This window comes from Balaenoptera ricei, chromosome 2, assembly GCF_028023285.1.
Source record: "Balaenoptera ricei isolate mBalRic1 chromosome 2, mBalRic1.hap2, whole genome shotgun sequence".
In the NCBI taxonomy this organism is placed as follows: Eukaryota; Metazoa; Chordata; class Mammalia; order Artiodactyla; family Balaenopteridae; genus Balaenoptera; species Balaenoptera ricei.
This window is the reverse complement of record NC_082640.1, coordinates 58,809,068-58,833,739: the sequence shown is the minus strand read 5'-3', so window position 1 is coordinate 58,833,739 and position 24,672 is coordinate 58,809,068. Positions and strand designations below refer to the sequence as shown.

General features: G+C 46.7%; 1 protein-coding gene across 1 annotated transcript in view; it reads right to left on the bottom strand.

Annotated features, from left to right (window-relative positions):
* LOC132360361 (OTU domain-containing protein 7A-like) overlaps positions 1-24,672 on the bottom strand; it is a 381,868-nt gene that overhangs the window by 28,156 nt on the left and 329,040 nt on the right. Inside the window, exons 7-9 of the mRNA XM_059915424.1 lie at positions 21,892-21,993; positions 18,336-18,463; positions 17,485-17,597 (exon numbers count right to left, since the gene is read on the bottom strand). Of these exons, the coding sequence (XP_059771407.1) occupies positions 17,485-17,597; positions 18,336-18,463; positions 21,892-21,993 (343 nt within the window). The remainder of the gene's footprint in view (positions 1-17,484; positions 17,598-18,335; positions 18,464-21,891; positions 21,994-24,672) is intronic.

Genomic DNA, 24,672 nt, shown 5'->3' with positions numbered 1-24,672 from the left:
AGAGCTGAGGCACATATTGACAGGAATGATTTCAGTGAGCCCAGACTCTTGCATCTTCCCATACACAGGAAAGCACTAAATTCCTTAACTTGAGATGTCTGGTTTTCTTTAATTAACAGTAATCTTTTGATGTTCTGACCACCTGGTCTTTGTTACAAAAATGCCTATGTATCCTGGTTCCCCTCCTTACCTCTTTGGAGCAGCCCCTCAGAGCTACCTGACAGTCTGTGTCCCAGGCTTAAGTCCTCAGTTCTGTCCATCGAATAAAACATAACTCTCAACTTTTAGGTTGTGCATTTTTTTTTCAGTCAACAAGATTTATCTTGTATCTCTTCTGCTTCAGCCCTGGATTCAGCCATTTCTCCTGTTTTTGTGTTTTTTGTTTTTTAAGATAGTGGATAATGGTGTTTAGAAGCCAAAATATGATTATTGCTGATGTCATTGCTCCTAGACTCAGTAAATAGAGCTGGGGAACGCGTGTGTGCGTGCGTGTGTACACACCCACACGTGTACACAGACATTTTCATCTGTCATCTATCTATCCATCCATCTATTATCTATCTATCTATCTATCTACCTATCATCTATCTATCTGAAACTTTGAGTCCCCTGATATTCCCAATTCCAATCTAACAAACACCCCAGAGTTCATTCTACTTGAAACTCCTCCAAAAGTGAGAAACCTGGTTTCTACCAATCTTCAGCTATTTCCTTATTTGATCCTGGTATGTAAACAACCCCCAACCAATGCTGCTGCCCTTCCCCTGAGTTACCCTCTTCACTCTGTCTGGCTCTGACACCCTGGCCTTGGTCTCTGGGTCCTGCCACCCTCCACTCTGTGCACTGCAGGTGCCCACCTTGCTTTGATGAACCTATGGGTTTAGGACTGAATTTTTCAGGGAGGGAAGGGAAGTGGAAGTGGAGCATGTTAAATACATACACACATGCCGAGTCTAACACAATGCTCTCGGGTGTGCATTTCCAAACATCCTGGGTAGTTATCCTGTCCAGTCACAGCTCAGAGAGTATGTGAGGTCAAGGGCTCTGAGAGGGTGCTCGTTCACCCCTGTCACACAGTGAGTGCTCACAGGCAGGTGTACGACTGAAAAAGACAAGCAGCAGCACGGAGAAGACAGAACACAGACTTACAGCCTGTTTACGCAAGAGAAAAATACCCGACCAGCTACGCAGACGGGGCCCACAGCAACCACGGTGCAACGGCTGACTAAGTATTAGGTACCACTGTAGTGGCGTGGCTTTCTGCTCATGCAAAACTCAAAGCAGGGCCATTGTATTTCAAAATGAAAAACCAGCACATATTTATTGAGTACTTGCTACAAGCTGGCACCATGAAAGGCACTGCAGAGGCCCCCAGGTAACATCTGTCCATCCAGCCATCTTTTGTCCCTCCATCCACTTATCCACCCACCATCCATCTCTTCACCTGTCCATCCATCGATCCAATCATCCGTCTATCTATTCACCCATCCATCCATCCATCTACCCATATATCCATCCATCCAATCATCCATTTGTCCATCAATTCACCTATCTACCCATCCACCCAACCATTTGTCCATCCATCCATCCATCCATCCATCCATCCATCCATCCACCGATCCACCTGCCCACCTGTCTGTCTGTCCATCCAACCCAGATCTGTGCTAGGGCTGGAGCATGCAGTTTCACCACATACATCCGGAGGCTTCATGGCCAGACATGGGCAGCAGTGTTAGGGGTATAGGCCCAACTGGGAGGGGGTTATGGAGATAAGCCTGGAGCAGAGTGACCTTTCTTCACTCCTGTTTTGGTGTTGAACATGAGAGCCAAAAGTCAACTGTGATTCTGCTCAGTGGCCCAGGAGGTTGCAGAGAGGGTCCCAGCTTTACCCTGGGTATAGCTGGAGAATCCCAATGTCCTTCCCTACTTGCTCCAGCTCCTTGCTTGCAGGGTGCAGGGAGCAAATTTGAACTGGGGGTGGGTCCTGGTTCTATGCTCTCCCTTCAAAACCATGGCCATGCCCTCGTGCTTCAAGAGCCTCAGTGACTATTCCTGTTCATTGAACGCAGCCTGGAACGTTGGCTCGACAACTCTTCAGGCTCCTTTGAGGGGCAAATGGGCTCATGACTGGGATGACACTTTGGAACAGTGACCTGCGCATGTGAGTTACTGTGACGGAGCCCGTTGGTAGAAATCAGCTCCAGCAAAACCAGTCCTGAATATTAACGTCCACTTCTCATCCCAAGGCTTCACATCATCTTCCTGTGAGTTTACTGAGCGAATGCTAGATGCGGGATTGTAAATAGGATCTCGCCTCTGGGAAAAAACACTTAAAATCCCTAAAATACTTAGTAATTGGCGTTGACTGTTAAGAAGACTAACACGCAATATAACTGCTTCATCCTCACATCTGGGCGTGTCTGAGAGCTTCCTCGCATGCTCTAGGCCACAACACACCTGTTCCCTCTTCTTCAGTGTGTACCTGAGGAGGGGGAATCAGGAGCATAGGGATACCCCACCCACCCAGTGAAAACCCCCTGAGGAAGACAAGGGGTGACCTGGACAGAGGCTGGGCCAGGCCCCCCTCCTGGTGGGACCAAGAGGCAAGAGCGGGGGAGTGAGGTCCAGATGGCATGGAAGTCAGTGGCAGGAATGAAAAGGCACAGTGCAGATTTGGGGGTGTCCTGGCTCAAACGGCAGCCACAGCCTTAGAGGCCACCCCAGCATGAGCCCATGTCATGGACAAGGAAGCTGGTCTGGGCAGCCGGTGGGGTCTTGCCCAAGGGCAGTCACCCGGCCGCACAGAGGTGCAGCTTGGGTGCAGGCCCCCCAGGACACTTCCCCTGTCCCCCTCCCCAAGGTGAGGTGACCATACCTCCTGTTTTGCTTAGGTAAGTCCTGCTTTATGGGTCGCCAATGGCCAGTGGCCGCTCTCCCTCCTCCAAATGTACCAATTTGCATGATAAATTGTAGAGTCATCATCTATGGTGACATAGTTATCAGTTTCTGGTGTACCCTTCCATCCAAACGTATAAGCATACATGGATGGACCTAGAGATTATCACACTAAGTGAACTAAGTCAGAGAAAGATAAATATCATATGATATCACTTATGTGTGGAATCTAAAAAAATGATACAAATGAACTTATTTACAAAACAGAAACAGACCCACAGACATAGAAAACAAACTTATGGTTACCAAAGGGGGAAAGGGGGAGGGATAAATTAGGAGTTTGGAATTAGTATATTTACACTACTATATATAAAATCAGTAAACAATAAGGACCTACTGTATAGCACAGGGAGCTATACTCAATATCTTGTAATAACCTATAATGGAAAAGAATCTGAAAAAGAATATATATATACGTACAACTGAATCACTTTGCTGTACACCTGAAACTAACACAGCATTGTAAATCAACTATATTTCAATAAAAATTTAAAAAATATAAGCATATATGTGTTTGTGTGTGTGTGCATACGCGCACATATATAGGAATATGAATGTACGTGCATATTTAGATTCTATACACATACCCTCCCCCTACCTCTAGGTGAAAGGCAGGGCACTACATGGGCTATTCTGACCCTTGATTTTCCTCTTAACAGTACATCCCAGAGAGGCCTCCGTCATAGTATGTGGGTCTCCTCCCCTTGCACAGCTGCACAGCACTCACTACGTGTATGTCAATGAAAAAATGTTGCCTGCTGTATCCATCAACAGAGGATGCTGCAGCCTTCAAGCTATCACATTACAGCTGACTGGATGGTGAGCCCTGAGGGAACTCAGGATGGAAGAGGACGCCCACCACCAAACCATCAGTCACTGCAGCCACCCCCAATGGTGCACCCTGAGGAGACTGAGGATGAGAAAGCCCAGGATACTGGCCCCAGAGAGCTGAGGTGCATATCAAAGAAATGATTTCAGTGAGTCCAGACTCTTGCATCTTCCCATACATAGAAAAGCACTAAATTCCTTAACTTGAGATGTCTGGTTTTCTTTAGTTAACAGTAATCTTTTGATGTTCTGACTATTTGGTCTTGTTGCAACAACTCCCATATGGTTCCTCCCTTACCTCTTCAGAACAGTCCCTTAGAGTAATCTGAGAGGCTGCCTCCTGGGCCTAAGTCCTCAGTTTTGTCTGCCAAACAAAACATAATTCTCAACTTTAAGGTTGTGCATTTTTTTCAGTCGACACATGTGTCACTGGCAGCATTTCTGCCAGTGGTGGGACCCGACCCCTTCTCCCAGGCAGGGTTTGGAGCCATGACGACATCTTTGATGGGCTGGCACATAGGTGCAGAGTGGGGCTGGAGAGTCAGCCTGAGGGGCTCACAGGGGCTGAGGCCAGCCGGTGCCCTGCTGTGGGTCTTTGTATCCAGTCAGGAACTGTGTCTGCCCAGACGGGCAGCTTTGCAAAAAGATTTCCTAAGGCACAGTGTAGGCTGCCGGGGCCTTGCTAAACGCTATGGCCTGGGGATCCAGGATGGAAGGATGGTGGCACCCCTGGCACTTTGAGGGGACCAAGAGGGTCTCAGGCTCTGACAGGAGCTTCTCAACAGTGGCCAGGGTAGCCTGGGGGTGAGGACTCATTTCACTGCCTAAAATGAATAAGCTGGGGTCATTTGTGTGACAAATGTTTATTGAGTATCTGCTCTGGGTATAGCACTGTTGCTAGGGGTGTGTGTGTGTGTGTGTGTGTGTGTTCATGTGTGCACACGTATGCAGGTCTAAGCAGTAGAGACAATTAACATATGATCAAACAAATAACTATCAGGTGTTAATAAGCACAGTGGTAAAAAGGGGCTGCTTTAAACAGGAAGGTCAGGGAAGGCTCCCGACAGATGAAGAGCTGGCTTCAATCATATTTTCAATTAGCAATGTCTTTAAAAATTTGACCTGGATTCCACATTTGCAAATGTGAGAACTCGTTAGGTGAACAAACATTCTTCCTGCTTGGTTCACTGGTAAAAGTCACAGCACCTTGAGGAATATTTGTAAGAAAGCCTCCTTTTCCACAAGGGGCCAAGCCCTGACCCTGCGGGGTGGGCATCTCCCAGCAGTGGCATGCCACTCACCTTTCCTTAAAAGACTGACTTAAGTTCATATCTCTGAGACTGTACATCAGGTAACCATTTAGGATTCTAGTTATTTCTGAAAAAGTCCAATAAAAAAGAAAGGCAGCAAACATATTATGAAATTATGTAGACACAGCAATGAAATTATGGAAAGTCAGTTACAACATGAGCAGCACACAAGAGAAGTAGGGGCCTGGGGTGTCAGTCACTCTGTGGGGGCTGCCCAAGAGTCCTTGAAACGGCCCTCCTCTCTCAGCCTCTTTTTCTCTTTGTTCAAACAGCCTCTCAGCCTCCATAACCTGTCTCATCCAATGGTGAGCAAGTAAGCTTTTCTTTTATAAAAGGTTAAAGAACAAAATTGATTATTTTCATCACAAATCTCAGGATAAGTTCTTGATTCTTGCTTTTCATGCCTGTTTTGCATTTGATAAGAGCATGGGTTTATGTTTATGGTCAGTTCCAAGTTCAGATCCTGGCTCTGTCTCTTCTGGGCTGTGGGATGCTGGGAACTGACTTAATTTTCTGAAACTCAGGTTTCTGTCATTGGTGATGATAAGGACAGCTTTGCAGTCCTGCTTGACGCAGAACATAACATAACACATGTGCTCAGTAGACAACACGGCTCTAATTCCTGCCTGATGATGCTATTCTTCCCCATCTCTAGGGAATCCTTATCCTCTAAGAAGGCCAGCCCTCCCTGCACCAGCTCCCAGTCAAAGGCTGTGTGGGAAAATGGTGTGAGCACTCATCCCACGAGGGCTGGCCTTTGCTCCCCGCCTGCTAATGGCTCAGGTCTGGGCACTGGCGTCATGGGCTCCAGGCAGCAATGCCTCCCCTGGGGGTAGGTGGAGGCACAAGTGCTTAGCTCCGTGCCTGCTGCTCCTGGATCTGGCTTTGTAGGTACACACAGCCCCAAGTGGCCAGCACTGAGCTAGGGTTTGGAAAAGAATCAAAAAGAAGCATTGGGTTGGCTGCACCAACAGGATACTGCAGTCTGAAGGGGAGACAATATAAAACATACACAAGCCCTGCATGAGCAGGGTGCAGGACAGGGCTATGTGCACAGTGGTGCATTCTGGCTGGAGGACAGAAAAGGGAGCCCCAGGGAACCAAAAAGTACCTGGGGGGCTTCCCTGGTGGCGCAGTGGTTGAGAATCTGCCTGCCAATGTAGGGGACACGGGTTCGAGCCCTGGTCTGGGAAGATCCCACATGCCGTGGGGCAACTGGGCCCATGAGCCACAATTACTGAGCCTGCGTGTCTGGAGCCTGTGCGCCGCAACGAGAGGCCGCGATAGTGAGAGGCCCGCTCACCGCGATGAAGAGTGGCCCCCGCTTGCCGCAACTGGAGAAAGCCCTCGCACAGAAACGAAGACCCAACACAGCCATAAAAATAAATTAAAAAAAAAAAAAGTACCTGGAAGATTATAAAAAGAGGGCTTCAGAAAACAATCCCATGAGGTTGTTTATGAACTCCTGGACTCCCCTCTGCCCAACTCTGAGCTGTGCATGCGTGGATCTGTCCTAATCAGTACACCAAAGGCTCTGACGACTTACTGAAGAGACCCCTGCCCAGGTCACAGACTGCATAATGTGAAGCTTAGCCAAATAGGACAGCAAAGGCTTTGAAAACCACAGCCCAGAGAAGGCAGGTTGAAATTTACAGTATGAACCTACCTGATAAAATTAAAAAGTCAACATTTTTCATAGATTATAAACAAGACTCAGAGTCTCATAAGATCCAAAATGTCCAGGATGCAATCCAAATGTACTCTACATATGAAGAACCACAAAAATCTCAATGCCCAAGGAAGAGAACAATCAAAAGACACCAACTCTGAGTTGGTAGATATCGGAATTATCTGACAAAGATTTTAAAGAAGTCATTATGAAAATGCTCCAATAAGTGATGGAAATTTTAGAACCTAAATATACGACAATTGGAAGAAAAAATTCACTGAATGGACTCAATAGCAGATTGGAGATGAGAAAGAAAAAGGGTCAGTAAATCTGGAGATGGATCAACAGATGACCCAATCTGAAGAAGAGGGAGAAGAAAAGATTGACAAAATGAGGATTTCAGTGACTTGTCAGACAATGCCAAAGGTGTAATACTCATGTCATCAGGGTCCCAGAAGGAGAAATAGTACAGTGCCCCTAAAAAGAAAAAAAAATTTAAATAAATAATGACTGAAAGCTTCCTAAGCTGTGCAAAGATACAAACCTATAGATTTAAGAAGCTCAGAGAACTAAAGAGGATAAACCTAAAGAAACCCATGGCCAGACACAACAAAATCAAATTGCTGAAACCTAAGGACAGAGGAAAAATGTTGAAAGCACCCAGATAAAAGTGACACTCTCAACAGGGGAACAATAATTCGAATGACTGTAGATTTCTCACCAGGAACCACTGGAAGCCAGAAGAAGGGGAAACAAGATTTTTAAAGGATGTTAAACTAGAATTCTATATCTAGTAAAAATATCCTTCAGGTATAAAGGTGAAATAAACATATTCTCAGATGAAGAAAAGGGGATTCATAACCACCAAATCTCCCTAAAAAAATTAAAGGAAAATGTTCAGATTGAAAGAAAATGATACCAGAAGAAATATTGGAATATCAGAAATGAAGGAAGCACAATAGAAACAGTCATGATCTGCATACATATTAACAGACTATCTTTTTCCTCTTGAGTTCTTTAATATATATTTGAAGACTCACATTAAAATTATTATATTGGCTGGTGGGGTATTTAAAGTATGTAGATGCAATACATAAGAAAATTATAACATAAAGGAGAAGATAAGGGACCCATATTGTGGCAAGGATTTTGAATTTCACTTGAATTCCAAAAGGGATTGCTTAAAGTATGTATATTGTAATTACTAGAGCCACCACTTAAAAATTATATGAAAAGATGTTAAAATCACAAAAGTTAAATTAAAATAGAATCTTAAAAAATTCAAATAACTGAAACAAGGAAAGGGAAACATAGGAACAAAAAAAACACAAAGGGAAAAAGAGAACAAATAATAAAATGAAAAACCTAAATTCAAGCATGTCAATCATTACATTAAACACAGATTGTTTAAATGCAGCAGTTAAAAGATAGAAATTGTTAGAATCAATAAAAACTATTTGCTGTGTTGAAGAAACTCACTTCAAATATAATGATATAGGTGGTTAAAGGTAAAAGGATGGAAAATTACAGATCATGAAAATTTTAATCAAGAGAAAACTAGAGAAACTTTATCAATATCAGGCAAAGTAGACTTCAGAGCAAAGAAAATTTCCCCAGATAAAGAGAAATACTACATAATGATAAAAGGATAAAATTCAGTAAGAAGATAGAATAGTCCTAAATGAATGTGGATTTAACAATAAGACTTCAAAATACTTAGAAGAAAAAACGGACAAAACTGAAAGGAGAAACAGAAACAGCCACAAGTATAATTGTAGGGCTCCAGACTTCTCTCTTGGTAACTGAAAGAGCAAGTAGACAGAAAATCAGCAAGGGTATAGAAAATTTGAACAAAACCATCAGTCGATTGGATCTAACTGACATCAACAGAATACTCCATCTAACAAGTACAGAATACACATCTTTTTAAAATGCACATGGAATATTCACAAAGATAGACAATATGCTTACTCCTTAACAAAACTGAACACATTTTAAATAATTTAAATCATGCCAATTATGTTCTCAGACCATAATGCAATCAAACTAGAATTAGTAAAGAAAGACAACAAAAACATATTACACAATACACTTTTAAATAATTCAGTGGTAAAAGAGAAAGTCTCAAGGGAAATTAGAAAATATTTTAAACAGAATGAAAATAAAAATGCAACACATAAAAATTTGTTGTATGCAGCTAAGCAGTTCTTAGAGGGAAATTTATAGCCCCAAAATGCATATATTACAAAAAAGAAAGATCTCAAATCAATAATCTAAGCTTTCACCTGAACAAAGTAGAAAAATCAGTGCAAAATAAACCCAAAGCAAGAAGAAGGAGGGAAACTCTAAAGGTAAGAGCAGAAACCAATGAAATTAAAATCTAAAAATCAATAGGGATAATCAATTGAGCCAAAACTCATTCTTTTAAAAGAACTTTAAGAAAATTGATAGAACTTTAGCAAGGCTGACCAAAAAAAAAAAAGAGAAAGACACTAATTGCTGAGTCTGAAAAGAAAGGGAATATCACTAAAGTCCCCCCAAGATATTTATAAGTTAAAAAAGGGAAAATTACAAACAATATTATGCACATAAATTCAACAACTTAGATGAAATGGAACAATTTCTCAAAAACAACAAGCTACCCAAACCTACTTATTTCTGTTTTCTGTAACTATTAAAGAAATTGAATTTAGAGTTAATAAACTTCTGAAAAGGAAATGTTTGGTTGCAGATGATTTCATAGGTTCAGTAAAGTCTAGCAAACATTTAAAGAATAAATATTACCAGTTCTATACAATCTCTTCTAGAAAATAGAAGAGGAGGTAATAGTTCCCAACTTGTTTTATGAGACTAGCATTACTCTGATACCAAAACTAGACAAAGACAGTAGTATATAAAAAGAAAACTACATTCCAATAACCTCCATGGCCACAGATGCAAAAATCCTCAACATAATATTGCCAAATTGAATGAACAAAATAAAAAAGTTCAGTACACCAAGAGAAAGTGGAATTAATCCCTGGAATGCAAGGATTCCCTGCAATGGAATCCCTGGTTCAATATTCAAATATCATTCAATGTAACCCACCACATTAATGGTCTAAAGACAAAAAAAATCTACATGATCATATTAATTGATGTAGAAATGTATTTGATAAAATTCAACTTTCATTAATGACAGAAACTCTTGACAAAAGGAATAGAAAGAAACTTCCTCAACCTGATAAAAGATACCTACTAAAAACCTATAACAAACATCATATTGATGAAAGATTTCTGACTAAGACTGGTAACCAGGGAATGGTGCCCTCTCTCACCATGTCCACTCAACATCATACTAGAAATCCTAGTTAGTGCAATAAGTCAAGAAAAAGAAATAAAAGGCATAGAGATTGGAAAGGAAGAAATAAAACTATCCCTACTCATAGATGATATGAATGTCTATGTGGAAAAATCCCAAGGAATCTACAAAAAACCTCTTACAGCTGATAAATGAGTTTTGTAACATCACAGAATACAAAGTCAAAACAAACATCAAATCACATTTCTATAACTAGCAATGAATAATTGCAGACCCAAATGAAAACACATACACATGTGCATGTACACACACACACACACACACACACCCATTTACAATAGCTCCAAATGAAATATTCAGGTATAAATCTAATAAAACATGTATGGAACTTGTGTGCTGAAAATTATAAAATGCTAATGAAACAAATCAAAGAAGATCTAAATAAATGAAGAGACATATAGTGTCTCCCTAATACATGGAAAAAGATGTGTAAGTAGATTCAACATTTTAAAGATTTCAATCCTCCCCAAATTCATACATATATTTAATGCAATACCAATAAAAATCCTAGCAGGATAGTTTTCAGATATAGATAAGGTGATTCTATACATTTGTATGGGAAAGCAAGAAAAAAAAAGACCAGAAATATTGAAAAAAGAGAATAAAGTTGGAGGAATGATGCTACCCAATTTTAAGACTTATTATAAAGTGACAGTATTCAAGAGGGTGATATTGTCAAAAGCATTGACACATATTTCAATGGAACATAATAGAGATGCACAGCACATAGCAGGCAATTAATACATGTTGAGTTAATGAATAGATCTTTTTCAGAGGCTATAAAGACAAAGTAAGAAGTTGAATATATTTAGTCTTTGGATTTCATATAATTGTTTTATTTCAAATTAGCCAACCTGGACTGAGTGCCAGGAAGCTGATAGCTTTCTGTCTGATTTATTTCCTTTGATGACATCATTCATTCCATGCATTTAAAGTTAGAATTTTATACCCAGACAAACTATCCACCAAGGGTGAGACAGAATAAAGACAGATTCAGATATGCAAGGACTCAAAAAAGTCTATCTGCAGTGCACTCTTTCTTGAGAAGCTATAAAGCTTGTCACAGTGTATGCTCTGGGAAACTGCAGGGTTCTGGACTCAGGTCTGGGTCTGCATTCTAGCCCCACCAGTTACAAACTGGAGGTAAGTCAATTAATCTCTCTGAGCATTAGTTTTCCAACGTACAAAGGAGGATGATGCCTAATTTATAAAGTGGGGATAAAGGGTGTAAGGTGGTGACACTTAGGTAGTATGTAAGGCAGGTAGGTGCCCAGCAGAGGTTCATGCCTTCCTCTCTCCAATCCTCACTGTGTCCAGTGCAATCCTATAAGCTGTTTTTGTGTTCCATTCCCAGAGGTCCAGGCTCTGGAGGTCAGGCTGCAGAGTATACAGTGCAGTAACCCTGACATATAAGCTCATGGGAAGGATTTGTTCTACATTCAGAGACTCCTGAAAGCCGCTAAAAGCTCCAACGTTTTCAAGACTCAGGAATGAATATCTAAGGGTGGAATATCAGACACAGATGAGCGAGTGTGAGGCGAATGTGATAACCACTACACTACGGACAGTGAGATGAACCAGTGGAAAGTCAGGAAGAAGGAACACATTTCAAGTATTTGGGATGGGCCTTTACAACATACCATATAGGCAACAGGCAGGCCAACTCACAGGCTGAGTGTGACAATGTCTTAATAAACATTATTTTTACAGTTGTAAAAAATTCTTTCCAAACACTTTCAAACCCATGATTTCACTGCCCCATCCCAACAGCATCAGAGAATGTGGCTGATTGCTTTCATGGCCACAGAGCCTTCTTACTGCTGTGTACTTGTCTATTTGCAATGTGACTTTGCCCCTCCTCTTATTAAGGATGGAGTCTCTTTCTCTGCCCAGAGGCTGGCTCAGTCGTGGGACTTGCTTTGGCAAGTGGGACATTAGTAAACACGATGCAAGCGGAGAGTTGAGCCGCACCTCCACAGTGGGGGCTGCCTCCTCCTCCTGCTCTGATCCATATTGTAAGGAGCCTGAGTCTTCTCAAGGATGAAGGCCCCTCTGGACAGAGGCCCAGCGAGAGCCAGAGCTGTGAACCAGGCCATCCTGGACTATGCAGCCCCACCCACACCAACTGCCAGATGCTGCAGCCCCAGGAGCGGCTCCAGGCAATTCCAGACCAGACTGCCGACCCCCAGAATACGAGCAAATCCAGTGGGTCTGCTTTAAGCCACCCAGTTTTGGTGTGGTTTACTCCACAACCATCAAAAACTGATACAGCCTGGCAGGGACGTTATTACCAAGTGCATTTTACATCTGAACAACACGGACGCTCAGAGAGCTTGGGAGACGGGCCTGAGATCACACACCCAGCCTGGGACTCTAACCCAGGTCATCTGAGTCTGGGCCTCTGGTCGGGGTCCACCAGGCATCCCCCTTCCTAGTTCTCAGTTGCCTTGAAACCAGATGAAGCACCCAGAGGCCACCACTAACTAACTGCTTTCAGAGATTTTACCAGTTTTGGAGCAAGTAATGGATTCCTCCCGTTGCACACTCACCCTCTTCCCCCAGTGTCCGGCGTGGGGGCCAGCGCTGCACGTGCCAGCCGGGGACGGGCAACTTCACCTCAGCACTGCTTTCCCTGCAGACCTGCATGGCTTAGGGTGGACTTATTTTCTTCTCTCCTCCGTGTCTTCCTTTTCCTTCTGGGGAGCGGCCCTCTTCCCCATGGCCCCACGAGCAGCCCTGGTGATGAGCGAGCCTAGTTCACCTTTGGTGGAGGGGCTGTAAACCCCAGCAGCAGTGTGGAGGAGGTCGCACTTCACACGTCGTGCCTCAGAGGGTCTCTGGAGGAGCGGCAGCACAGAACATCTGATTTCTCGTTTTAGCCACAGAGAAACGGAGACGTTTTGATTTACAAGTAGGAGCAGCAGAGAGAACGGGTCCTGTAGTTCTGAGTGCGCCTGCGTGGAAGCCCCCACCTCCGCCTGCCTCGGCTCTCACCATGTTGGCCGTGTCTGCGGGTGCAGGTGCCATCCCATCTTTCTCACACATCTGAACTCAGCAGGGAGCTCACACTGGCCTTGCCTTCCTGAGGTCTTGGAGGGCGTCCTGCTCTGTGGTCACCAGTCCTAAGCAGCCTGTCCACGGTGGCTCTCTGGCTGATGGCCCGCCCTGCCCGGACCCCAGCCTGGTCTCCACCCTTCTCCGTGGGCAAGTCGTGGACAGGCCTCCCTGCCTCCAGGGTCTCCTGCTGGGGCTTGGCCAGTGAGCCTGGGGACCGGCCACTGCGAGTCGTGCAGGAGGAAGGCAGGAAGCAGGCCAAGTGCATCCCTGGGTCTGGCCCTTGGTCCCTTCCGGCCTCTTCAGATACTTAACCTGGTTGCTTACTGGAAAAAAAATGATACTGGGCCAGTGTCCATGCTGGAAGCCGCAGTGTGGCATCTGTCTCCATCTGTCCCAGGGCCAGGCGGCCAGGGGCTGGCTGGGCAGGAGCAGTGCTTGTACTTGTCACTCACCACGGGGGCCAGGTTCCCAGGGCATGGGGGGAACACGAGGAAAGCCACTGTAGTTTTTCTTGCCATTGTACCTGCAAATGCACTCATTTGCCCAGCTCTCTCCTTTCCTCAGGATAAACTCTGGGAAATCTGTGTGGCCTTTCTGGTCACTTTTCCTAGTTCTGTTCAGGGGGCTATCTCATCAGCCCTGAGCCGAGCCCACTGCAGGCCTAGCCGGTTCTTCTCTGTTTCTCACTTCACCTCTTCCCCGTTCTCTGGCAGCACCTGTGCCCCCTGAGGGGCCAGCGCAGGCCAGACAGGAGAGGCCAGAGGGCAGCCAAGGCCATCTTGGCTCTCCTCCTTTGGGTGCCCGCTGGGCTTGGTGGAGGTCCTAATGCTGACTCCATTTCCAAGGACGTGCTTTTGCAGGTCTTCAGACCTCCCCCCAGCTGAGGGTCTCTGCCCTCCATTCCCTGGGCTGAGGTGGTGGTGCCCCAAGCCAATGGCTGCGCCCGCCCTTCAGACCTGACCTCTGGGCTTCTCCCTCATAGGCAGAGTCCTGAAGACAGCGTGGCCGAGGCCTCCTCCCAGGATTCACGCTCAGTCTCCACAACCCTGGAGCCCCAGGGATGCTCTCCATCCCTCAGCTCAACATGAGGAGGAGACCCTCTTCCCCTCCCCAAGAGAAGACAGAGGCAAAATGCAGAGATGCTGACAACTTGCTCAAGAAAAGTCTCTCTTTTGGACTTTTGCACCCCAAGAGGAGGTGGACCCCCCAGCAGGGGTACACCTCCTGGAAGGAGGAAACAGTCCTGTTCTCTGTGGTGTGACCGCATAAGAGCTCTCCAGGGAGGAGGAAGATGTGGGGAGGTCCCGTGAGAGTGACTAAAAGCCTCTGTGAGGTCTCTCTCACAGAGCTCAAATGTTACCATGGTAACGTGTCAGAACCAAAACAGCCTTGGTTCTAGAAGCTCCCCACCTGCGTCTGGGATCTACCTGCTGCTGTGGGTCCAGGTGACCATCCGGAGCCCACACACAGCCCTGCAGGCTGCAGTTATTGGGCCAGAAAACCCTGAGTCCTCCACATATATACAATGGAATATTACTCAGCCATACAAAGAAACAAAATTGAGTTATTTGTAGTGAGGTGGATGGGCCTAGAGTCTGTCATACAGAGTGAAGTAAGTCAGAAAGAGAAAAATAAATACCCTATGCTAGCACATATATATGGAATCTAAAAAAAAAAGAAAATGGTCATGAAGAACCTAGGGGCAAGACGGGAATAAAGACGCAGACCTACTAGAGAATGGACTTGAGGATACGGGGAGGGGGAAGGGTAAGCTGGGACAAAGTGAGAGAGTGGCATGGACATATATACACTACCAAACGTAAAATAGATAGCTAGTGGGAAACAGCCGCATAGCACAGGGAGATCAGCTCGGTGCTTTGTGACCACCTAGAGGGGTGGGATAGGGAGGGTGGGAGGGAGACGCAAGAGGGAAGAGATATGGGGATATATGTATATGTATAACTGATTCACTTTGTTATAAAGCAGAAACTAACACACCATTGTAAAGCAATTATACTCCAATAAAGATGTTAAAAACAAACAAACAAACAAAACAAAAAAACCCTGTGCCCTGGCTTGGGAAGGCATGGGGTGGGGGAGGATTGGAGCCCCTGGGACCATTTAAAATCCAGGAGAAACCAGACATGGGGCTGAGACACCACCTGCAGAGCATTTCTGTGCCATGATCTGTGCAGAGCGACAGGCAAGGGGATGCCCCCGAGGCCCTGGCAGGTGTCAGAATCCTGTCTGCACCCGGGGTTGCCCACCCAGCACCTCTCACTGAAGAGGACACTAGTGGCCAGCATGATGCTTACCTGCTCCCCAAACCTGCTGGTCCAAGTTGCATGGAGGGAACTTAAAAAGACCAGGGCGGGAGTTCCCTGGTGGCCTAGTGGTTAGGATTCCAGGCTTTCATTGCCGTGACCCGGGTTCAATCCCTGGTCAGAGTTGCGTGGTGTGGCCAAAAACACTTCCATCTTTACAACTGAAACCAAACTAATGGTGAAGGGGTCCTGCGAGGAGGGGGACATTTGGAGGCACAGGGCAGCTACCATCGGGTTGGCAGGTCTCAGCAATGCCCGAGAGCTGGGCGAGTGGTCAGCTGGTCCAGCATCTTCTCCCCTGACCCCATATCTTTAGGGCTTAAGGAGTGGGAGAAAGAGGAGGGGACAGTAGGGAACACAGCCGCTGCCCATCACCTAGGGGCCTCTATGTGGTGGTCCTGCCTCGACCTTGGCAAACCCGAGTCCCTGTGAGGGGCGACAGGGACAAACAGATGTCGGATGCTGCCTGCCCCCACTCTCCTGCTCTGAGTCCTCTGGGGTCCCAGGGAGCAGCAGCAGTGCCCAGGCCATGGCCTTAGGAGTCAGATGGCCTGAACCAGCCATGTGACTGTCAGTCAAGTGCCTCCTGGATGGGAGGACTCGGGGGGGACACAGTATGTGGCGACTGTGACCTGTTATTCTTATCATTACTGCTGTCATTCCCCACATCTTCCCCACCCTGGAAGAGTCACCAGGCAGGATCCGATGTACCAGCGTCTACAGAGCAGCAGGGGCTGGAGGGACAGTGGGGAAAAGGATGGCGAGGAACCCTTTAGACGCATCCCAGGCAAGACTCAGCAGTGTGCAAAAGTAGAGAGCAGGCTTTTCAGGAATGGATTGAGTCTTTAGGATATTTGTCCCAAAATGTCCTAAACAAGACAGACTTTTGGTGTTGACAAGTCTCCCGATTAAAACAAAGTGACAGGGACTTCCCTGGCTGTCCAGTGATTGAGACTTTGCCTTCCAATGCAGGGGGGGTGGGTTCAATTCCTGGTTGGGGAATTAAGATTCCACATGCTTCGGGGCCAAAAAACCAAAATGTAAAACAGAAGCAATGTTGTAACAAATTCAATACTGACTTTAAAAGTGGTCCACATAAAAAAACACAAAAAAACAAAGTGACAAAACAACCCTGTAGGAATAGTGTTTACGGGCTTCCTTATCATCTCTAAGCCTTGTCTTTGAAGGGCCTCTGTCTGGTGCCGGCCTGGAAAGTGCTAGGTCCTGCTGCAGGGGCTGAGGACCCAGATGCAGAGATGCATGGGGGCAGGGTGGGGCCTGGGATGCACTGCCGGCAGGGGCTGTCTAGAGCCTCTGATCCTTTCTTGGGTCTCCCCGCTGTCAACAAGCACCCTCTCTTGTGTATGGCTGAGACTTTTTCTGTGGGGTGACAACCTGGCCCTCGGTTTCAAAAAGCTGGGGCCAAAGGGGCTGCAGCTGCCCTGTTGGCTGCACCTTCATTCCCACATGGGGATGGTCCAGCCGTGTCTGCAGGAAGAACAGCCGCTGCCCACGTGTGCAGAGCAGTAGAGCCTGGGTGCCAGGAACATGCAGGATGTCCCTGGAGCCTGTCTGGGAGACACTGGGCTCGCCTAACCATCTTCTGTTTCACTGTGACTTCTTAAAGCCAGAAATTAGATGTTCAGATGAAAAAACCCAAATCAGCAGCCTGAGGCTTCAGAGCCTGGTGAGTGCGTGGGCAGTGTGGGCCCTCCCCAGGCTGGCTGGGTGGTGAGTCCCTCCCTGCTGTGGTGTTGGGGGGCACACGTGAGCTCATGAGATGCACATGGGGACGGTGCACACTTTCCCCCAAACATCTGGCAGGGTCCTGCTGTCCCCCACCACCTGCCCTGCATCCTTGTTGGAATCTAAGGTCTGAAGGCGGGAGTCCTCCTCATGTCGCCCCCAGCTTGGGGGTCCCGCAACCTCCCCAACTTCCCGTGCCGCTGGGGGTGGGGGCACGGCTGGGGCAGCACTTACCCCCCGCCCGAGCCGCCGTTCTTGCTGAAGTGCGTGCGCGGCTCGCTGGAGGCCAGCTTCAGCAGCTCTGTCCACTCCCGCTCCCACTCCTCCTCCGTGTACACCAGCCCTGACTGGCACAAAGTGGGGCGAGCTCAGGAGGTGGCGGCCACCCCTTACCCTCCACCCAGGTGAGCCTGGTTGAGAGCCTGACCTCCCGGTTTCGTCAGCCCCTGGGCCTGGGGCACCTGTTAGTGGCCGAGGACCATCACCATTTGCTCTGACAGAATTTGTTCAGAATCCCCAATCTCCAACCTCCATGCCGTTGGGAGTCCACCCAGCAATAGGGGTCATTCCCAGGGGTGAGAACGACCAATGTAACCGGTACGTGCACCGGGCGGGGCGCCGACCACTGACACGTGTGCAGGGACCGGGGCAGACCCATCTTCAAGGGCTTCCAGGCCAGCAAAGGGCCAGTGCTCACCGAGGTTCAGGGATGAGCATTCCCTTTGGACTGAGCACACACACTGGGGCTGGGGCCGTGGGCCGTGCCAGGGCCAATCTGTGGCTGCACCAGCAGTGACCTGATGGGTGACCATCTAATTCACCATTCAGGTCGGGACAGCCTTGTGAATGAAGGCGATTGGTTTTCATAATTACACCAGGACGGGCAGGGGAAATGGATGTCTGGTCGCTGTGGGCAGGGCCTGACTGTTGCAATGGGCTCCTCTTTAGCGGGTCTGAGTCGGGGACGGAGCCATTGCTGCTGATCTCACAAGACAGACTTGGCCTCGGGGCCCAGATCCGGACCCTGCCCTGGCTTTGGCCACGCGCGGCGTGGTCCCGGCTCTGCCACGCCGACAGGTACCTACCTCCTTGTTCTGCTGCGTCTGCTGCCACCTCCATCTTCGCTTCAGGGCCTCCCTCTCGGCCCCCGTCCTCATCATGGTGTAGAGAGCTTTCCGCAAAACAAGGTCCCGGTCGTGAAACCCCCACATTCCTACAGCCGGGAGGCCCGTGAGGAGCAGAGGAGAGAGGAGGGACGTGAGGAGGAGGGGGGCAGGCCAGCAGGCGCTGAGAGCACCACCACCTTCCAGCCTGGGCCCCCGCAGCTGTGTGAGCAGATTAACTCAGTAGCCAGCTGTTCAGGCCTCACGATTAGCAAGCAGCTGCCCTCTGTGCTCCCTTGTGACGTTTCCCGTGGATGCAGGCAGCAGTGAAGGAGCACAGCCCCTCCTTAGAGCAACAACAGTTTCGCTAAGCGCTGCCTGTCTCAGGGGCCCTTGGCAGGCTGCCCTCAACCTCTCAGGTTTGCTCTGAGGGATATAATGTTTGTGGTCCGGGCCTTGTGTTCGAGTGGGAGAGAGCCTTTGGGGACAATCGGTGATGTGTCCTCACACAGGGCCCAGAGCCAGGATGGCAGTCAGACTCCGGCTTCGTCGGGAGTCTGCCGCATCTGACGTCTGTAGCCCTGAGGCATCTCAGCACACATCTGGGGCCCGCGGAGAGCACCTGCTTCTGAAGGAAGTGCCCCTCCCGGCCTGTGCTGGGTGCCCAGGGGTCAATAAAGACAAACCAGCATCTCTGAGTACGCCTTTGGCGCAGCTCAGAAGTGGCCAAGAAACCCAGCCAATGGAAGAAGCATCGTGGAAGAGAGATGCAGCTCTGGCTACAGGGAGAGAGTGGGGGAATTCATTCATTCATTCATTTGTTTAATTGAATACCATTAATTCCACTTAATTCCATACTTATTTCACAGTAGGGGTGAGGCACCATTCTAAGTGCTGGGAATATCCACAGCAGCAATGAGGACAGACTAAATTCCTAAAACCTCACGGAGCCCACGCTGAGTGGGGGAGAGGCAGGCATCGAATTAGCGTGTAACACCCTATGTTGTGGGCAGCAGCACTCTTGGGGGGATGAAGCAGGCCAAGAGGACAGAGTGGTGGGTGGTTTGGTCACGGCGTGAGTGGAGACATCGGAGCAAAGACTTGAGTGGTGAAAGACGGGGCTGAGTCACAGGAAAAGGCCACGGCTGGCCCCGAGGAGGCCCACGTGGCGTACTAGGGAGGGAAAGGTGGCTGGAGCTGGGATGGAGGGGAAGAGGTGGAGACTGGAAAGGTGGACTTGAAGTGAGCTGGGACCCCCTGGAGAGCTTTCAGAGAGCAGTGACCAGCACTGACTGATGATCAAAAGCCCAAACTGGCTGTACATCCTTTAGTGCAAAGACACGCGGATAACCTTGGGCTGCTGTGGGCTTTCTGTCCAGGGAGGCTTTGGTCTTTTTCTGCAGCACAGACGGAGGGAGGTGGCTATCAACACTCCTTTTATGAACAGGCTGAGCCGAGCTTTCTCATCCCTCAGACCTGCCTGCAGCCTCCTCCCAGGCAGGGCAAGTCCTGGGTCCAGTCTACAGGCCATGGCTCCTTGTTTGGGTCTCTCTTGCAAAGAGGGTCTCCTTGTCCCATACATGTTTGCCCACAAGCCTGACCCCAGGATTACTGTCATTTCTATGTGTGCCCCACACCCTAGGTCAGTGCCAGGGCTGGTCAGCAGGTCCAGTAAGCACTGCTGGTGAGTGTGGCATGGCCACTTCCGGCAGTCCTGCTCCTGTGGGGTTCAGCAATTTGAGTACAAAAGGGGAACAAAGTACTGGGAGAAAAGAACCAACAGGCCACGAGTCCCAGGCTCAGTCTTGGCCCAGCCTCTCTTGCAGCTGGAGTGAGGGCCACCTGCAGAAGGCTTTCTCTTCCCAGGCAGACCTGGAGGGCCTGCTGTGCTCACGGGGAAACACGTGCCATCAGACAGGACCACAGTGGCGTGTGGCCATCTGGTTTGTGGCCTTATCCACCCATGGTCATGCTGGGGACAGTGCCTCTGCATGCTGCAGTTTCAGAAGGACAAAGGCATTTCCATGCCTGAAACTTTGCAAAGAGGCTGCTGGTTGACACAGAGAGATCTCTTCTTTCATTTTCCTTCTCCAGGTTTTATACAGAACAAGGTGAAATAAGTTCCATAAGAGGGAGATAGTGAATACATTACGATGCAATAGGACACAACTAGCAAAAATATGTTTTTGAAGAACAGCATGGAAAATTCTCAATACAATTTTAAGGGAAAAATGTTGGATTCCAAACTGTGAACACTGTGAGATCCTAATTTCACTGGAAGAATAGACAAAAGTGTGGAAGACAATATACCAAAATGTTAAAAGCAGCCATCGCTGGGCAGTGGGATTGCTGATTGCTATTTTACTATGATGAATGTGGAGTCAACAGACAGAAATGCATTAGTTTTGAAACGGAGGAGGTGGGTGAATACCCTTGTCTTCCCCATCACCCCTTGTCAAGCCCATGGAATGTGGGATGTTCCCTTTGCTCTTGGGCTCCATCCTCCTCTGGGCATCTCGGGGCCCTTTCCAGGTCCCCTCATTTCCCTCTAAGACTTTTCAGGCTCATCTCAGCCCACCTCTTACAGAACAGGCCTCACTACAGGTCTGAAGCGAGGACTGGGGTGTCCTTGCTCTGGGACACAGCATCGGGTTAAGGTCATGTTTACCTGGGGAGGCGAGTTTGACCAACAAGGACCATACTCTTGTCGGAGGGGCCCATCCCTGGAGAGGGCCTTCATACTGCAGGACTGATAAGGCGCCACTGGCACTGATACTGGGGTCTCCGGCACAAATCCAGTTCTGCCTGTGTTGTAAGCCTGGGTCCAGAGGGGTTAAGTGAGCTTCCAGAAAGTCTACTGTGACCTTCCATCATCCAAATATTGCCACCCACACTTGTGCATTTGCTGGTGTCGCTTTTTGTAACCAGGAAGCTCACATCTCCGTTGGAGGAGGTTGCTCACCTCTCTGTGGTGTATTCTGACTGTGCCATGTTATTTACCCAAGCAGTACCTATGTCTGTCTTTTTGTCAGTCTGAGTGCATCAGCTTCAGTCAGTGTGGTGGCCCCAGACCTACCCAACCTCATGCACTGCTCCCCAGACTTCCTGCTCGAGCCCAACAGGGCTTAGCCCAGACCCCAAACACCATGTCAATTTCTGCCTTTCTGCTTTATCTATGTGGTCTCCCTGCCTGGAAGGTCCTTTTTCATAGTCTTTCAAGTTCTTCAAGTCTCAGTAAAATCTCACCTCCTCCAGGAAGTCCTCTTTGAATGCTCTAGATAATGATGTCTAATGCCCATCCCTGCAGCTCTGCTCAGGCCTCCTTCTATCAGGACAGGTCTTTTCTCGTGTGTGCTCTATGTCCCCACCAAGCCTGCCAGCTGCTTGACAAGAAGGGCAGGGATTGTTGGCTCCATCCCTTGGGGACTCTTCCAGATGACAGTGATGCATGTGGCTCTACTTAGTATATGATTGTCCTTTAATGACGCACAGAGCAGGCCTGGGCACTGCCACCCTCTGTCTACACTGTGGGGCTTACCCAGTGAGGCAGCGTGTAAAAGGCAGTTCCCGTCCCCTGTCGTGGCCAAAGGAAGAAGCCGTTTACAGCTCGTGCACACGGTGGACCACCAGTTCAGGCGACCTGGAACAGAAGCTCACGTTTAGAATCCCAGGACAGGCAGGGACGTTTGCTAAGTAAGCTTAAACATCGGCGGATGATTTTCTAGAGGATTCTAGAGAACTTCATTGGTAAGGTGGAGGGTTATGGCTACTTATTCTCAAAAAAATATAGATTTTTTTCCTCTCTAAGATAAAAAATGGCCAAATTCTCCCATCAACTAGCAAGAAACTCAAGACTAAAGCCTTCTCTCCTTGAATCTGGTAACACATTTTACACAAAATGTAAAATTTTTCTTTGTGTAATTTCCTTGAACACAGTTTCCCCTCCCAAAAGTTATTTTTCTAAAAAAATACCATCCTTCTTTGTTGATGCATACATACCTTTGAGAGTATGGTTTATATTTAATTTTTTAAATTGATGTATAGTTGATGTACAATGTTCCAGGTGTACAGCAAGGTGGTTCAGTTATACATACATGTGTGTATATGTATATATATATGTATATATATATATATATATGTATATATATATATATATATATTCTTTTTCAGATCCTTTTCCATTATAGGTTATTACAAGATATTGCATATATTTCCCTGTGCTATACAGTAGGTCCCTGTTGTTTATCTATTTTATATACAGTAGTGTGTATCTGTTAATCCCAGACTCCTAATTTATCCCCCCTTTCCTCTTTGGTAACCATAAATTTGTTTTCTGTGTCTCTATTTCTGTTTTGTAAATAAGTTCATTTGTATTATTATTTTTTTTAGATTCTACATATAAGTGATGTCGTGATATTTGTCTTTGTCTGGCTACATTTAATTTTATACATCAAAACCACTGTAGCTATTTTGGTATAGTCATGTTAAATTTCATCAACACATCTCGAGACTTCTGCTTGCAGGAAGACAGAGTAGACATCCTCTCCGCTACCCTTTCTACTAACTACCACTAAAACCCCTGGACATTACATATAAAACAACATGGGAAGACTGAAAGGTGGAGAGAAGAAGGCAGACTGGCTAGAAACCTCAGGACTTGAGGCACAACCTAGTGGTAGGCGCCCTGGGTTCCTCTTTGCCACACAAACCCCAGAGTAGATGCTAGAGAAGGTTACAGTCTGGAAATAATGGAGGCTGTCAAAAAAATCATGCTCTCTCTAGTCAGAACACCAGGAGAGGGGCAGCTTAGCCAGAGAGCTACTGCTTAGAAAACAACTGTTCTATTCCAGCCACACCCACAGAACAAAGTGTAGCCCTCCCACTGCTCTTCTAGCAGAGGCCGAGTGGGGAGCTGAGACTTCATCCTTGCCAGGCTGCCATGAGTCACTCTCTACCCCCTCCCCCACTGCCAGGTGGTGTGGAGTCAGCACTTCAACCCTTCTGGATGGTAATGAGGATTCCACCCTTACCAAATGGAGAACATATGGGGAGCCTGGACTTTCACCCCCATCTGATGGTGACGAGGTTCCCCCACTACCGCCCAGCAGTACCAAGAAGCCCATGCCACATTAGGTTCCAGCAGAGGCAGTGTGGAAAACCTGTACGTCCACCCCCAGCTGATGGCTGTGAATCAATGGCGTCCTACACCTAACGGAATGGTGTCAGAGAAGGTCTGCTAAAACACAAGATTTAAATAAGATTCAGAGTCTTATAACTTAATATCCAAAATATACAATTTTCAATTGGAAATTATTTACACCAAGAACCAGGAAGACCTCAAATGGAATGAGGAAAGACAACTAACCAACACCAACACAGATGACACAGATGTTAGAATTATCTGACAGAGATTTTAAAGCAGGCATCATAAAAATGCCTCAACAAGCAATTACAAACAGGCTTGAAACAAATGAAAAAAAAAAGAAAAATGTCAGCCAAAAAAAAGTCTCAACAACAACAACAAAAGAAGATACAAAGAAAAGCCAAATGAGGATTTTGGAACTAAAATAATCCAACAATTGGTTAAAAAAATTCAATGGATGTGCTCAATAACAGAATGGAGAGAATAGAAGAAAGAATCTGTGGATGACAACGTATAACATAGAAATTACAGAAACTGAATAATGGAGAGAAAATAAACTAAAAAAGATCATATGACCATAGTCCCATAGGAGAGGAGAAATAGGGTAGAGCTGAGAAAAGTATTCAAAGAAATAATCACTGAAAACTTCCCAAATTTTGTAAACAAACAAACCTATAAATATATGAATTCAAGAAGCTGAGAAAATTCTAAATGGGAAAAACCCATGGAAATTCATGCCAAAACACATCATAGTCCAATTTCTGTAAACTAAAGACAAAGAAAAAACCTTGAAAGCTTCTAAAGAGAAACAACTCCTTACTTATATGGGAAAAACAATTGTAATGACAGTGGATTTCTTATCAGAAACCATAGAGATCAGAAAGAAGTGGAACAATGTTTTTCAAGTGCTAAAAGAAAAGAGCCATCAATCCAGAATTCTATGTACAACAGAAGTATCCTTCAGAAATAAAGGGGAAATAAACACATTCTTAGATGAACGAAAACTAAGAGAATTTAGGTTTCCACTAGACCTAATTTAAAAGAATGGCTAAAGGAAGTTCTCTAGACAGAAAGGAAATGACAAAAGAGGAAATCTTCAAACATTAGGAAGGAACAACATGGGAAGAGCAAAAATATGAATGAATACAGAGACTTTCCTTCTCCTCTTGAATTTTC